The sequence below is a fragment of the Amblyomma mixtum genome, chromosome 3 (genome assembly GCF_055824585.1).
Source record: "Amblyomma mixtum isolate Tamu chromosome 3, ASM5582458v1, whole genome shotgun sequence".
NCBI classification, from domain to species: Eukaryota; Metazoa; Arthropoda; class Arachnida; order Ixodida; family Ixodidae; genus Amblyomma; species Amblyomma mixtum.
Genome location: NC_143014.1, coordinates 121,248,017 through 121,261,150, shown reverse-complemented (window position 1 = coordinate 121,261,150; position 13,134 = coordinate 121,248,017). Strand labels below are relative to the sequence as shown.

At 41.5% G+C, this 13,134-nt stretch overlaps 2 protein-coding genes across 6 annotated transcripts in view; one reads left to right on the top strand and one right to left on the bottom strand.

Moving 5' to 3' along the window:
- mRpL1 (mitochondrial ribosomal protein L1) overlaps positions 1-13,134 on the bottom strand; it is a 43,722-nt gene that overhangs the window by 12,248 nt on the left and 18,340 nt on the right. Inside the window, exons 3-6 of one of the 3 annotated variants that reach the window (XM_089580978.1) lie at positions 2,254-2,364; positions 1,224-1,294; positions 1,045-1,166; positions 708-924 (exon numbers count right to left, since the gene is read on the bottom strand). In XM_089580978.1, the coding sequence (XP_089437104.1) occupies positions 708-924; positions 1,045-1,166; positions 1,224-1,286 (402 nt within the window). In that variant the 5' untranslated portion in view covers positions 1,287-1,294; positions 2,254-2,364. Of the gene's footprint in view, positions 1-707; positions 925-1,044; positions 1,167-1,223; positions 1,295-1,369; positions 1,480-2,253; positions 2,365-13,134 lie in introns of those variants that run through there. The other 2 variants (XM_089580977.1, XM_089580979.1) reach the window with 2 other exon arrangements.
- The window catches only part of twin (CCR4-NOT transcription complex subunit 6-like twin), a 144,857-nt gene continuing 133,484 nt past the window's right edge, over positions 1,762-13,134 (top strand). Inside the window, exons 1-3 of one of the 3 annotated variants that reach the window (XM_089580973.1) lie at positions 1,762-2,047; positions 6,556-6,594; positions 9,011-9,151. In XM_089580973.1, the coding sequence (XP_089437099.1) occupies positions 9,019-9,151 (133 nt within the window). In that variant the 5' untranslated portion in view covers positions 1,762-2,047; positions 6,556-6,594; positions 9,011-9,018. Of the gene's footprint in view, positions 2,048-2,703; positions 2,750-6,555; positions 6,595-9,010; positions 9,152-13,134 lie in introns of those variants that run through there. The other 2 variants (XM_089580972.1, XM_089580975.1) reach the window with 2 other exon arrangements.

The following is a 13,134-nucleotide window of genomic DNA, read 5'->3' as shown; positions in this document are numbered from 1 at the left end:
TCACTAATACATACTACATGATGCACTACACATGCAATTTTACTAAATTCCACCCCAGACAGCACATACCATAAAAATGAAAAAAAAAAACAATAATAAAAAGCTTGTCTTTATTTTGATGCCCATTTTTATATGCACCACGAGGCACAAGAGCACTGCTAAACACTTCTCGTAACTTCCACCTTTTTGCTATATTTGGTCACGAAAAGTTAAAGCATGAACACTTATCAGTAAACATGGTTTATAAATGGCAGTACAAATTAACATTCATCAGCAATTACCATAACAGGGCACTCCCGTCTGTGTGAATGGTTCAACTTTCCAAGTCAGCCAAGTTTTTCCACAAAGTAAGCAATTAAGCACTTCTGCCATACACACATCTGGTTTGTGGAAAAAAACTAAACCTCTGAATACGGGCGAAGATAATAGAATTAAAACACTATCTTTGACCTCAGCTCTCTGTCCATACAGTCGAACCTCGTTATAGAAAGTTTATAACGAAATAATGGATATAACGAAGGAATGACAATTCCCCTTGGAAGCTCGGTCAACACAGCCTATAAAGAAGCTACAACTATAACGAAGTAATCGCCGGGCCTCTTCAACTTCGTTATAACAAGTTTCAACTGCATTTAATTAGTCTGGGGATGCACAAGGATGGACGATAATCGCTAGCAAACTGACGTGCAACGGCAACGACATCGCACCTTTTTCTTTGTGCTCAAATTGAGCTCGACGAATGCGTAAAGAAGGGCGTCCGGGTCACCTAAAACAGTTGGATGGTGGGTTTCTCTGTGCATTGCTATTGCTTCAGCGGCGAGATATACTGTTGGCATGTATTTGTCTGTGAAATAAACGTCGTCCACCGGTGGATCCTTCTCACGATCTTCGTAAGTTTCTCTGCGAGGCCCTATGAGGAGGTTTCTGCGCAAGAGGGAAACGAAAAATAAAAGCTCACAAGCACAAACTGCAGTCGCATACAGTGCCGATGCGGTGAAAGCAGCAGCCCGTAGGCGAAAAGCAGTGAAAAACTGGACCACTTACTTCGAAGTCTTCATCCATGCAAGCTTGTTTTTTTCAGGAGGTTTCTCAAGCTTCCTCTGCCTGTTCCGCTTTTGTGCGGCTAATATTAACTTCTGGTGTTTTTGTGTGACATATGACCGTATCTGCATCAATAAAATCCAGTCACACAACTAGCGGCATGAACAGCGGAATGGTCTTACTTGAAGCGTTTCTCCAGCAGCGAATGCCACGCATGGGGCGTGAGTACGAACAAATGTCCTCATAGACGAGCCTGGAAAAGAAATGAATGTACTGTGCAAGCTGAGATCATGTCAGCGATTCAGCAGCAACGTGAACCTTTACATACTTAGCCATAAGCACGCCCGAGTAGCAACGTACGCGGCCATGTTTCTGAATCTGAAGCCGAATACAGGACCGCGCAGACCGCGCCGCCGCATATTATGATTGCCATAGCTCTATAATGAAAATAGCTTTAAAACTCGCCTCTCATTCTTCTGCCAAAAATAACCACTTAAGTAATAAATGTTATAAAACTTGCTAGTTGTAGCGCTACCTATAAACAAAACAATAAACTAAAATACACATTTTTAATTAAAAATTATTTTTAAATTTTGTACTACAATTATTCCTAGAGGACGCGAAATTTGGTAAAAATTTTTTGAATTGTTTCAGAATATAATCGAGTTTTAGCGTAGGTTTCTGTGGCTGCTATGTTTTAAGGACTTTGTGTGGTCGCATAAGAGCATAAGGTTGACAAATTATTCAATCCGTTATTCAATGTTATTCTCTAATCTGTAAAAAGCAAATTCTTGCATTTCAATTAAAATAATATTGTTATAATTTCTAAGACACGTTAGAGTTACTTATACAGCGATAAAAATATTGTGTTTTCTTGCGACGGACTTTGTTTTTGGAATATCGTGATGGGAAAGTAGCAGCCTATGCCGCAAGCTCATCTGGAAAAAAGTGAAATTCGAAACACACTTGTCTCGGTTGGCTCCGGTTCACTCGCTATTAAATGAAGGTGCGTAAACGCATGATATTCATGATCCTGTATTTCTTTTTAGCAGTGCTTCGTACAGATGCTAGAGCGTACGAAGGAGAGATGCGGAGAGTCTACGCGGGCATATCCGCTTGGAGCGGCGGCGGTGAATGACGACGGCCTGTGTCATTGCACCGCCGCATGCTTACAATTATGATTTATAATTATTCAAAGCCTTGTTTCCTTACCTCGGAAATGCTGCGTATGTGGCCAAGAGAAGCAGGCGTTCCGAGTGTTCTATGAAGAGATCAGTGTGCATCTTTCGCGCCAAGGCAGATGTTGGTTGTCATACTACCGCACTGAAAAGTTGAAATCTTCCCGTAAACTATTTCACTGGCGATCATGCTTCTTCGTTCAGCCTGTGCGGAATACCCCTCACAAGCGTTTTCATGCGTGTTTGCGGATTCGTTACTCCGTGTTGTCGCGCAAAGTATAGCGCGAACTGAGTGAACGTTCAAGAGCAATGCTCATCAACAGTGGCGCGTGCACGCGTGCTTGAGCACGATCCGAAAACGCTGAGCATCATTTCGTGTATCGGTAGAAGAGAAAGAAGAAAACCCGCAGTGGTCTCGTGAGAGCTCGAGGCTCGGGACGCGCGTGGTGTTGCCAGAGAGGAATTCGAACATCGACGTAGACCTCCGGGCTCTGGCAAGATGGTTTACTATTACTACCCAAACGCAAGGCGTAAGTGATCTTTTTAATCGTTTTTAAGCTACTTCAGCGCAGTAGATTCGACAGCATTTGGATCGCTTTGTTTCGTGGTTCTCAATACGGAGCGTCGTTCAACTTGGCAGCTATGAACCAGTGAACCAGGGCACTGGCAGGCGCAGATGATTCAAGGAGGGCTTTGTTTCTGACAATATCGCTTAGTTTAGCTGTTGTTCGTGTTGCTGATTGACTTGCTGGGTGCTTATAATGTGGGATTTGCGATTACCTTAAACTGTTAGATTTGCAGCACCGTTCCTGCCACTTCAACTGCACCTCCACTTCGGTAGCGAGTTCTCCGCGACCTAGACGCCCGTGGTGTTTTAACGTTCGAGATGTGTAATGTTATTGATGTTAGGTACTGCGAGTGAAATGTCTGTTTGCCTGCCTTTATGCTTCTATGGTTGAAGTGTGGTCTCAAGCGACCTTGTGTCTTTTATCTCCTCTTGCAGCCACTGTGCTGTGTCAGAGATTTGGTACACCTTTTGAAATAAATTGTTTCACTGTCCAGAACCCATATCCTTGCAGGAAAGCCGATGTCGTTGAAAGAGCAGGGCCAGAACAGCTAGCTCGGCTAGTTGGGAATGACGCATGTTGGAACAGTACAGTGCATTGAAAGAACAAGGACAGATAAGTGAGAAGGTACAGGGTCGTCCACTCTTAGTTACAACGCGCTAGCACATGGCCGCACTCTTCAGAAGGCCACCGTGTGCGACACAGTCGCTCATCGCAGCAAAGTGGCGCAGGAGCAGGTGTACCTGGACGTGGTGCTTCGCGTCATCTGCCGCTTCGCTTCGATGCGCAGCCGTTTCGGACGCAGTGACCCTCCAAAGAGCACGGCCATGCGCTAGCGTATTCTAAGAGTGGACGACCCTATACACAACACAGATGCCTACTCAAGAAGACATGCTCACAAGTGCTGCCTGTGTGTCTTCTCATCTCTGTGTCCTCGATCTTTTAGTATGCTGTGCAGTTCTAAAATCCTGGAGTATTAGAATCCAGACATCACACTGAAAATGGCACATTGAGTCCTGCATCCTGTTTTTGGCCACCCTGGTGAAGTATTTATCCACCAGCTTCTATATGAATACAGCAGGAAGTAGGAAGTTTGCAGGGATATGGTGGTCACAGTGGGCACAAGACGGGGCTAATAGGAGGGATATGGGAGAAGTCTTTGTCCTGCAGTGGACGTAGTTATGCTGATTATGAGTTCTGCATTTTAACCACATTGAGGCATTTTGTGTATTGGTAGTTTGGCATGATCCTATAGATAAGCTGTGATCTTGAAATACTGTTTTTTTGCAGCATTATGCTCCTCTCAGTTTCTTAGTTTCTCCAGTTGGTATGTTAGCACACCTTTGCTGTGCCCCATTGTATTGTGGGTGTTAACAAAGGTAACTGAAGCGATAGGCAAGTCTGCTGATTGCACTGTCGGAATAATGATGTGCTGGATGTAGAAGATGTGCAGTCATATATTGCCCCTGCAGTAATGCCTTGATAGGGCTGCAGGTAATTTTTAATAAATTAATGTGTCAATTTGAGCTGGTGCACACACACTTTTGCTCGGTGTAAAGGAGTCAGATACAACTTAAGTCTGCAGTGAAGTTCCGCCCACATTCACGACTGCCGCACAGAATTCCTCCACGACGAAAAAGTAGTCCGTTGTTGAAACTTTTCTTGTATATCTAAATAAGAAGGTTATAACAATAAAAGCATGAGAAGCTCTAAAGTTTTGATGTCTGGCTTGTTTAAGATGGTTAAACATTAAAAAGCTGGCTTCATTTACTGTTACGATTGGCCAGCAGAGTAATACAGGATGCTGCGGTTCGTGGCCCAGTGTTAGCAACTGCAGTTTTTTTAAGTCATATACCAGTATACCTCCTGCCACTGTTGCGGTCTGGGCAGTTGTGCGTTTGTTTTCTATGTGAACGTTCCTTGGTCTTTCTTTTTTTTCTTGAGCTCTTTAATTGTGTCATGTAGAAATGCTAACAGTATGGACTGATAGCGAAATGATAATGCCAGATTAGTAGTTAAACTAGGCAGCTGATAGTTTCCATGTAAAAGGCATTTGAATTTGTGTCATCCACTTGTATCCATAGCAAGAAAACGATTTAAATGCACATCTTTGTTCTGGCCATTACAATAGCTTCTTATCTTTAAAACAATGTGTAGTTGTTTGCTACGTATTTAATACGTCGCCGACCACGTCAGTGCCGAGATGGAACTGTTATTTTGTTCACCTTTACAGAAGCTTTCAGTGTAAACTGATTTTCATAGTGATAACGGCACCATTGCCTTGCCCCTATGCGACAATAATGTCACGCAGGCACTTTAGACATCCCTGGTTTAGTGTTTTTTATGTATGTTTGTGTAACAATATTCTGGGTTTAAATGGATCAGGTAATGACTTGGTCCTTTGTTACTGTACTGTAAAATTGACGACCTAACATTTTGAATAGAACCCTTGCAGTTTGTGGATGTACACATTGAGAGAATAATTTTTTTGTTACACTTGAGTGCTTGCAGCAGGTGTTTTCACGTAGGTTTTGCCACTTGTTGAAGGGGTTTACTGCCAGTGTTACTTAATTGTGCCTAGAGAGCATGATAGATTACAGTATTTGTTATTCACAGGTGACCTTTACTACAAGGTTATTATTTAAAAGAGCTGTGCCTTCTGTGAGTAAAGTGATAGCAATACGGCAGACACCAGATGGGTGAATAGGTCCCTGCTGTGAAAGAGTTGGAATCTTATCTTTAACTGCTGAACTTAATTGGAGCAAAGCTGAAAAAACATCACCTACTCAGCGGGAGGATACATTGCCTTTGTCTGGTTACAGAACTGAGGTCCCATGAATATGCAGTTGGACCTGATGCTAGGCACTGTGCTGTGGGGTGAATATACAGTCGTGCCCCATTAATACGGCCACCGTTAATACAGACGACTCGAATTATGGACAGTTTTTCAGGAGACCAAACATTTTCAATGTATTTACGCCTCATTAATATGGAAACTCGTTGTCCAGACAATGGACAGGGTGGAAATGTGCGGAATCCATTGGGACCCATGTATTCTTGTCCTGTTAATATGGACAGCGATGTGTAAGAAACCCCACGGGCCTCTTCCAGGTGCTCCGCCTTCTGCATTTTTAGCGTAGCACACCAACGAAAGGTAGTGCGAAAGGGCAAATATTGTAGTAATGGTCTTTTTTTGTATGTGTGTGGTTTCACGCTTTATTGTGGCAAGGTACCTGGTCAACGTGCCTTACCATTTTCCACATTGCAGAAATGGTTGCAAAAAAAAAATTCTGTCTGTGCGCTGCTCTCTCATCACACCAAGAGGCGCCATCACGCGTCTCGTGGACCACTAGGCGCTTCAAATGTGCTTCACTCTGCACCGCACGATTTCAGTGAAAATGGCAATGACAGTAATACACGTCAAACTTCCAAGATTGTCTGATTTCCACTTCTCTGCCCAGCACAGTCTGTACTCACAAAGCATTTATTTTTTTTTTAAAGAATATTCTTTTTGTTTTACAAGGTTCGTTATTATGGACAACTCGCTTTGGACACTTTTGCTCAGGAACCGAAGTGTCCATATTAACGAGGCACGACTACAGTGCATGTTTGCACTCAAGTTATAACTTGTCCATTGTCCTCCTTCTGCTTCATTGTGCTTGACCAACTTATAAATCGTGAACCATTTAGCTCACCTCCTAGTTGCAATGCATGTGGTGGGTAACATTTACATTCAGGTTACTTTAACAAAGTGTACATTTTGCTTGCAGCTCATACAGGCAGGAGAAAGAGGGGCAACTCACATCATTGTAAGTCAAATGTTCCAGGACTCTGCACTGGATGAAAATTTTTGCTGTTTTAATTTCTGCTCATCAATTTATTACACGGCTAATTGATGGATTGTATAACGCGTTTTTGTGTTGTAAAGACATCCCAGGCTTTTAAATGCAAAATAAAAACCTCCAGAAGCATTTTTCAATATCTGCATAACCTAACAAGTAAAGAAGGGGATTCTTCATTGTAAACAGCCCTTGGTAAATGTAACGTTCTCTGCCAGAGTTCAATGTAGAAGCCAGCATGCAAACTTTTGGTGTGGTATGGAGTTAATCTGCGGCTTCTGTGGACTGGCAGCATAACTTTAGTAGACAGTGAGGCAGTTCCTTGTTTCCTGTTTGCTGCTTCATTGTGTTCATCTGTCCTGTTATCCTTTTCTTCCTTTCAAGCTTGGATGTCACCATACTTATGGATTAGTCTTCATGCTGTAGGCCAGTTGTAATGAGACTGAAAGGTGCTGTTATGTGTTCAGTGTTTAATTATACTCATAGCTGACTCTGCTACAAATAATGTGTACAAGATGTCTAATTACTTCATGTATACTAATGACAATACAGAGGACTGCTATATGACTGAGCCACCAAGTATGCAATGAAATTTTAATGGCTGTTACTTATATCGCAAGTGGGAAAAGAAAGAATTAGGGGTATTTATTTTACCTTAAGTAAAAAACAACACTAATTATTTGATTAACCATATAGTCTGGCTGTTGTTCATCGTGTGAAACTTTGCCACAAGGAAGTATGTGGTGATGTCATTGTCTTGAGATGTTCTCTTCTAGAGCATCATTAACGAGCAGTTCAGTGTGAAGTTTGGTGAACCACTTATGTATGGTTGGCGGGCAAAGCACTGCTTTAAGGAGTAAATGTGTGCCATGTTTACTGCTGTCAGTTTTCTCGTTAGTGGTTGGTTATATTCTTGCATATTTTAAAAAATTTCTTGAGAAAAAAATTTGATGACAAGGTCAACATTGGAAAGCAAAAGTGATGCGTAGGACTTCACACCAGCTCTCTAAAGGGCAGCTCTACTGTATTTTTTTTTTTAGGTTAGTGCATTTATCAAAACTCACTATAGGCTTCCCTCATTCCCCTGGCCTTCTATGCTAAATTTCAACTTGCAGCGTTATGTTTCACTGCATACTAATTTCAATGGTAGATAGATTTTGGTAGATAGATTCAATGAAAATTTCAATGGTAGATAGATAGTTTCAATGGTAGAATGGTTTTTGAATGGTAGATAGAAGGGGGGGGGGGGGGGTGCCCCCACAAGAAATTTTACATAAAAAAACAGTGCTTAACCCCATTTTTTTTTTTCAATGACAAAAGTCCATAAAATGCATGATTCAAATGGGACCACCACCTCTAGCGACCCATAAATCTGCCCCTGCCATTTTGTGGCCTCATTGGAGCAATTTGTTGATATATGCTTCATTGCTTTCGGCGCAAAAAAATGTCATTGGATTTTGTCAGAGATGTAATGAATGGAGTTATCATTTACAGTTGCCAGTTTAGCCATTCAACGCATGCATAAAATTTTATTAGATACTTTCTAAAAAGGCGTTGTTGCTCACTTGTAATGTCATGTGCTGGTCGGAAGCCAGTTTTGGTTTCCTATTTTTGATATTTTGTAATAGTTTTGGTTCCCATAACTACAGCGCGTTTGACGGTGCGGAGAAGAAGACACACAGAGCGCAGCGCAGCGCTGTGCGTGTTGTGTGTCTTCTTCTCTGTGCCATCAAATGCGCTGTAGTCATGGAAGTCAGAAACCAGCTCGCCCAACATATTGTATTGTTTCGGTTATTATCTTTAAAAACCATTTATTGCAGCTAACAGAGAGAAGTCCAGGAAATGTAGTACAGTTGTCAACTGAATGTGCAGGAATCCTTTTGAATAGTTGTCCAAGCAAGAAACTTCTTTTGCAGTGAGAATGGGTAAGGTCAGTTTGAGGGCAAAAGGATATGCTCCAGCAGCCTGGAAAATTCTCGAAAGATCTCAGGTGCAGCAAACTGTCTTTTTAGTAATCCAGCTGTGCCCCGCTGTAAATGTCTTTTATGTAAATAGCTGCAAAAAATTAGTGTGAGAACCTTTTTGGGAAGATACCACAGTAACGTTGTTCATTCTTTATCAAGGTCTAGGGCTTTCCGACATATTAAAAATAGATTTAAATGGTCTCACTGGGTTAGTGAGTACCATGCCTTGATATAGTGTTCATTAGGCAGAGTTTGTCATAATTCCTTTCTTCATTTATGGGAATATTCTAATTACGCTAGTGATGAAGGCCTCTGGATAGTGTGACATTTTTCTGGTATTTTTTGGGTTTTCTTATTTTGTTATATTCATGTGTTTGAGCTTCCCATTGATTTCCATGGTTTCTTTATTCTCATGACTTCAGATTCACTCATGTCGAAGGCAGCTAGGGAAAGGGAGAGAGACAGGCAAGAATGTAACCCTGTACGGAGGACACACACCATCATGTGCCCAGAGGATGTTGCTGCAGGCAAGAAGTCTACATGGCCAGAGCTGGAGATAACAGGTAACACAACATTTAGTATCAAGTAGCCATGTTCTCATCTATCACATGGGCAAACTGTGAATTGTGACATGTGCATGCCCTAGGGCACTCCTCTGTTTGATGTCATTTCCTGTTCAAAAAGCTGCCTAGATGAAAATAGCTGCTTTGGGTTGAAACATGTCGGGTCTGATTGATCTGATTTAATAGGTCTAGCTTAATACCCAATCTAATAGATCAGCTCATTCGTTGACTTGCTGCTCTATGTTAGATATCTCAGCCAGTGCAGGTCTTACGTGGCCATGGGCTGTTTCACATGGCTTTGTAGTGGTTGTAATTACTGGAGGTGGTTTAGGAATGTCAGGAAAGCAGCTTTGTAAAGAGGCCCCTACTACCTTTTGAACTTATTGAGTTGTTATATTCAACAGGCATGCTGGACTGCCATGAACTTTTTGGCCAAGTTGTGTGCAGCGCTCACAAATGGAGTGCAAGAGGTCTTCCTCTTTCATGCCCCCCTCCCTCGGTTGTGTCATCATAATGTGGTACTGTTGCTCACATAATGTGGTATTAACCTGTACTGCCACCAGCGCCACTGCTCAAGGTGGGGAGCCAGGTTACCATGGCCAAAAAGCACTGGCTACAGGGTTGGTGAGCAAGGTCATGCTCATGAAAGCACAGGCTGAGGGAAAATGGAGTAGGAAGTTTAAGTTGAGAGAAAGAGCAAAAGCTAAATGTGCATTTGCTTTCCCTGCTCCTGTTACTCAGTTAGGGAAGACTCTTTTGGATTAAGATTCGCAAGGTACTCTTAAAAGTCTCTGAGGTGCTTCTGGATACCAGTTGTTGGGAAGTGGGGCAGGCATAACCCATTTTTGGACTACTGGACGAAGATGTCCATGGCTGGGGAATGGTCAATTAAAAAATGAAGTCTTTCTTGGCAGATGCCCAAAAGCTTAATGGGAAGTTTCTGTTAATGCCTTCAGCATCATTACTGGCACTCAAAGCCTGTCCTTTATTAATTTCAAGTTCAGATTATTGTGCGTGTGACTTAAGTTGAGAACAACAAGCTTTCTTTCATGATGGAAAATAATAAGAAAAGAAAGGAAATCTCTATGCACCTGTTGAAATTATTAATACTTTTGAATTAAAGGAAAAGCAAATTAACCTCTGTCGAGTCAGCTGAGGCTCTGTTTATTTTCCTGCAGTAAAGTAAGACTGTAAAGTTAGTCTATACAGTTTAGTCTATACAGCACTTAGTTTAGTCTTAGGAAGAAAGACAACTCAAGCAACTCTTGGTCCATGGAGAGAACAGAGAGGCCTTTCTGTGATTTTAGCATTGCTTAAGGTTTTCGAAAGCCTTAAGGTTTTTCAGAAGCTGTGAAAAAAAAGTGCCAAATGTTAGTTAGGTTGGCTTCCCTGCACATCACCCACCAGCGCATGGTAGCAGCAGGCCAAATGTTAGCCTGGGTGGCTTCCCCATTTCAGAGCAGTGTTGCATGGAAAACAGTACACTAGAACAACAGCTATTGCAATCTTCCGTGCCTATGTGATAGCCACACTGCAGGATGGTTACAGTTTGTAACCATTAGTGCTGCTGCATCTGGGGTGCTGTTGAAGGGTGCGAGAGGCACGAATGCATGTCGATCACCCTGCGAGATGAAGGCGCAAACCATAGCGGAAATGCTTTTCACATCACCACCCAGCCACCTGTGTAGTGCAGTGAAGCTTGCTGCCTACCATTCGAATGGCACCGTTTGGTGCTTAAAGTTCGATATATCTGTGTTATGGCCAACTGCATTCTGTATATAAGGTGAAAATTGCAGGTGTTTATTAAAATATTTTGGAAGAGTTCAGTGTAGCTACTAATTCATTATGTCCGTGTTCGACATATTGAGGTTCGACTGTAGGCAGCTGGAGAGGACAAAATCCGCAGCAGATATTGAACCCCTTCTGGCGGAATTTATTATTTCGATTCAAAACACATATTTTTCTGCCTAAATAGTAAGCCAATCCATTAGTCTTTCAATGAAACATACTTACCAATTCTTTTAGGTAAAAATTAGCACAACATACATACGTTCAGAAGAAAGAACTGTCTGAATTGTTCGATGCACGCAAACATCTCTGAAGGTTTTATGCTGTTTTATTTTTTAAATTAATCTTATAATTCGCCTGTTTTGAGTTCTCTGCTTTCCAATCATCATTGAATGAAACATGCTTCTTTGGCCCTTTACAACACGTCATATTACTGTTCACTTTTAAAGATTCGTCGTTCAGTTTTATCACTTTTAGCCAATTTCTGTGTCACACATGTTCCTTTTATCGCTTTTATGGCCTTCTACGCCTTTCTGAGGTTTTCTGCAGCTGATAGGCATTGTGACTACCTGTCTAAATAATCTGTGCCTTTCAATAAAAGAATCGGTTATTAGTAGCATCTTGTCCTGTGTTTCTCTTTTCTTGTGAGCACTTTTATGTTGCACTGATTTTCACCCAAGAGAATGAAGCACCAACTAGCCCAGCAAAAAGTTTTACTCGAGAGATGTACCAATGGTTAATTTTTTACTAATTTCTTACAAGCTGTCACCATTGCACATTGTCTTCTTCATTAGCTAATACTACTATCAGACTAATATTCGTGCTTTGAGCTGTGTGGCGGTAGTGACAGAGAGATGTGCGCTACATGCGTTGGCGCGTACAACGTTGTGGCAGAAACAAGGCACCAGAACGATACGCGTTGGCGTTGACAACATTGCTGCAGAAACGCGGCACTGGAGCATAGGCCACCGGCGTACATTGGGTAAATTAAATTGGCTTTGACAATGAAAATGTTCGCATCCACGAAGACATGCATAGCTGGCTCCCTGGGTCAGTACGCACCTCAGTTGCGCTTTCAGGTATGTTACGGTGGTGTCCACCAGCAAAAAACTGTGCTTTTGCACAATATTTCATGCTTAGGAGTGCTAAATTGCCAGAAAATTTCTTTTTTTTTTTTTGAAGATATGCTGCTAGAAGTTCAGGAAAAAGATTAACATTAGTACTGGTGTCAAAATATGTCTGCAAGAAAATTGTGGTGGACGTGCTACTACACTGACTGTTTTCAGAAGTATTATTTGCTGCATTTGCAAGTTGGTGTAAAAAAAAAAAACACCCTATTTGCAGTGAGATATCGCCATTAGTTAAGCACAGTCTGAGAAAAAGCTGCGAGTTGGCGGTGTATGCAACTGTGTACAAAAGTTAATGGTGTGCTTTGTGCAATTGCTTCTATGTACACCATGTATATATTTTAAGGTGTTTTGATGGTTTTTGCTGTTTAGTTATGCAGCCATTAAAGGCATGCCTGCCCTGAAAGTGACTGCCTGCACTTTCAGCATGCAGTATTTTTGATATTAAAGTTTTAAGGGCATAGAGTAGGCCTATACTTCCTATGCATCTTGAGGCATATGTTTCTTCGCAACTGATTTGCATTGCTCATTTGAGCTTGTTTTATTTTATTTCCCCTGAGATATTTCTTTTGCAAAACCATGAATATTTTTGATGCTTTCATGGAATAGAACTCTTAGAAAAAGACCAACTGCGTATGTGGTCCATTTTAGTTCAGTAGCTTTGGATCTTTGTATTGATTAAGCTGAAAGAGAGAGCAACATTTTTCTTTTTTTTTAATAATGAGTTGAATATAAGAAAAAGATGACATTTTCGAGATTTTAACCTCTAAGACACTCTAAGACAAAAACTTGTTTACTTCATTTTTTATCTAGGGGAGGACAGAAACAACATGCACTTAAACTTCTATTTAGTAGCCACTGGCCATGTATAAGACGCTCCTAGTTTCCAGTAAATCCGCAAAAAATTGCAGATTTCAGCATTTTTCAGGGAATTGTTTGCTGTAGTTACGTTCTCTTTTGTGATACTATTGTTTATGTGGACATCAGTAGGAATGATGGTGTGATGGAAAGTTCAGTATTTTGCCTTATTTGCATGAATATAGCGTGAGTGGGAAGTTCGAGAACTGG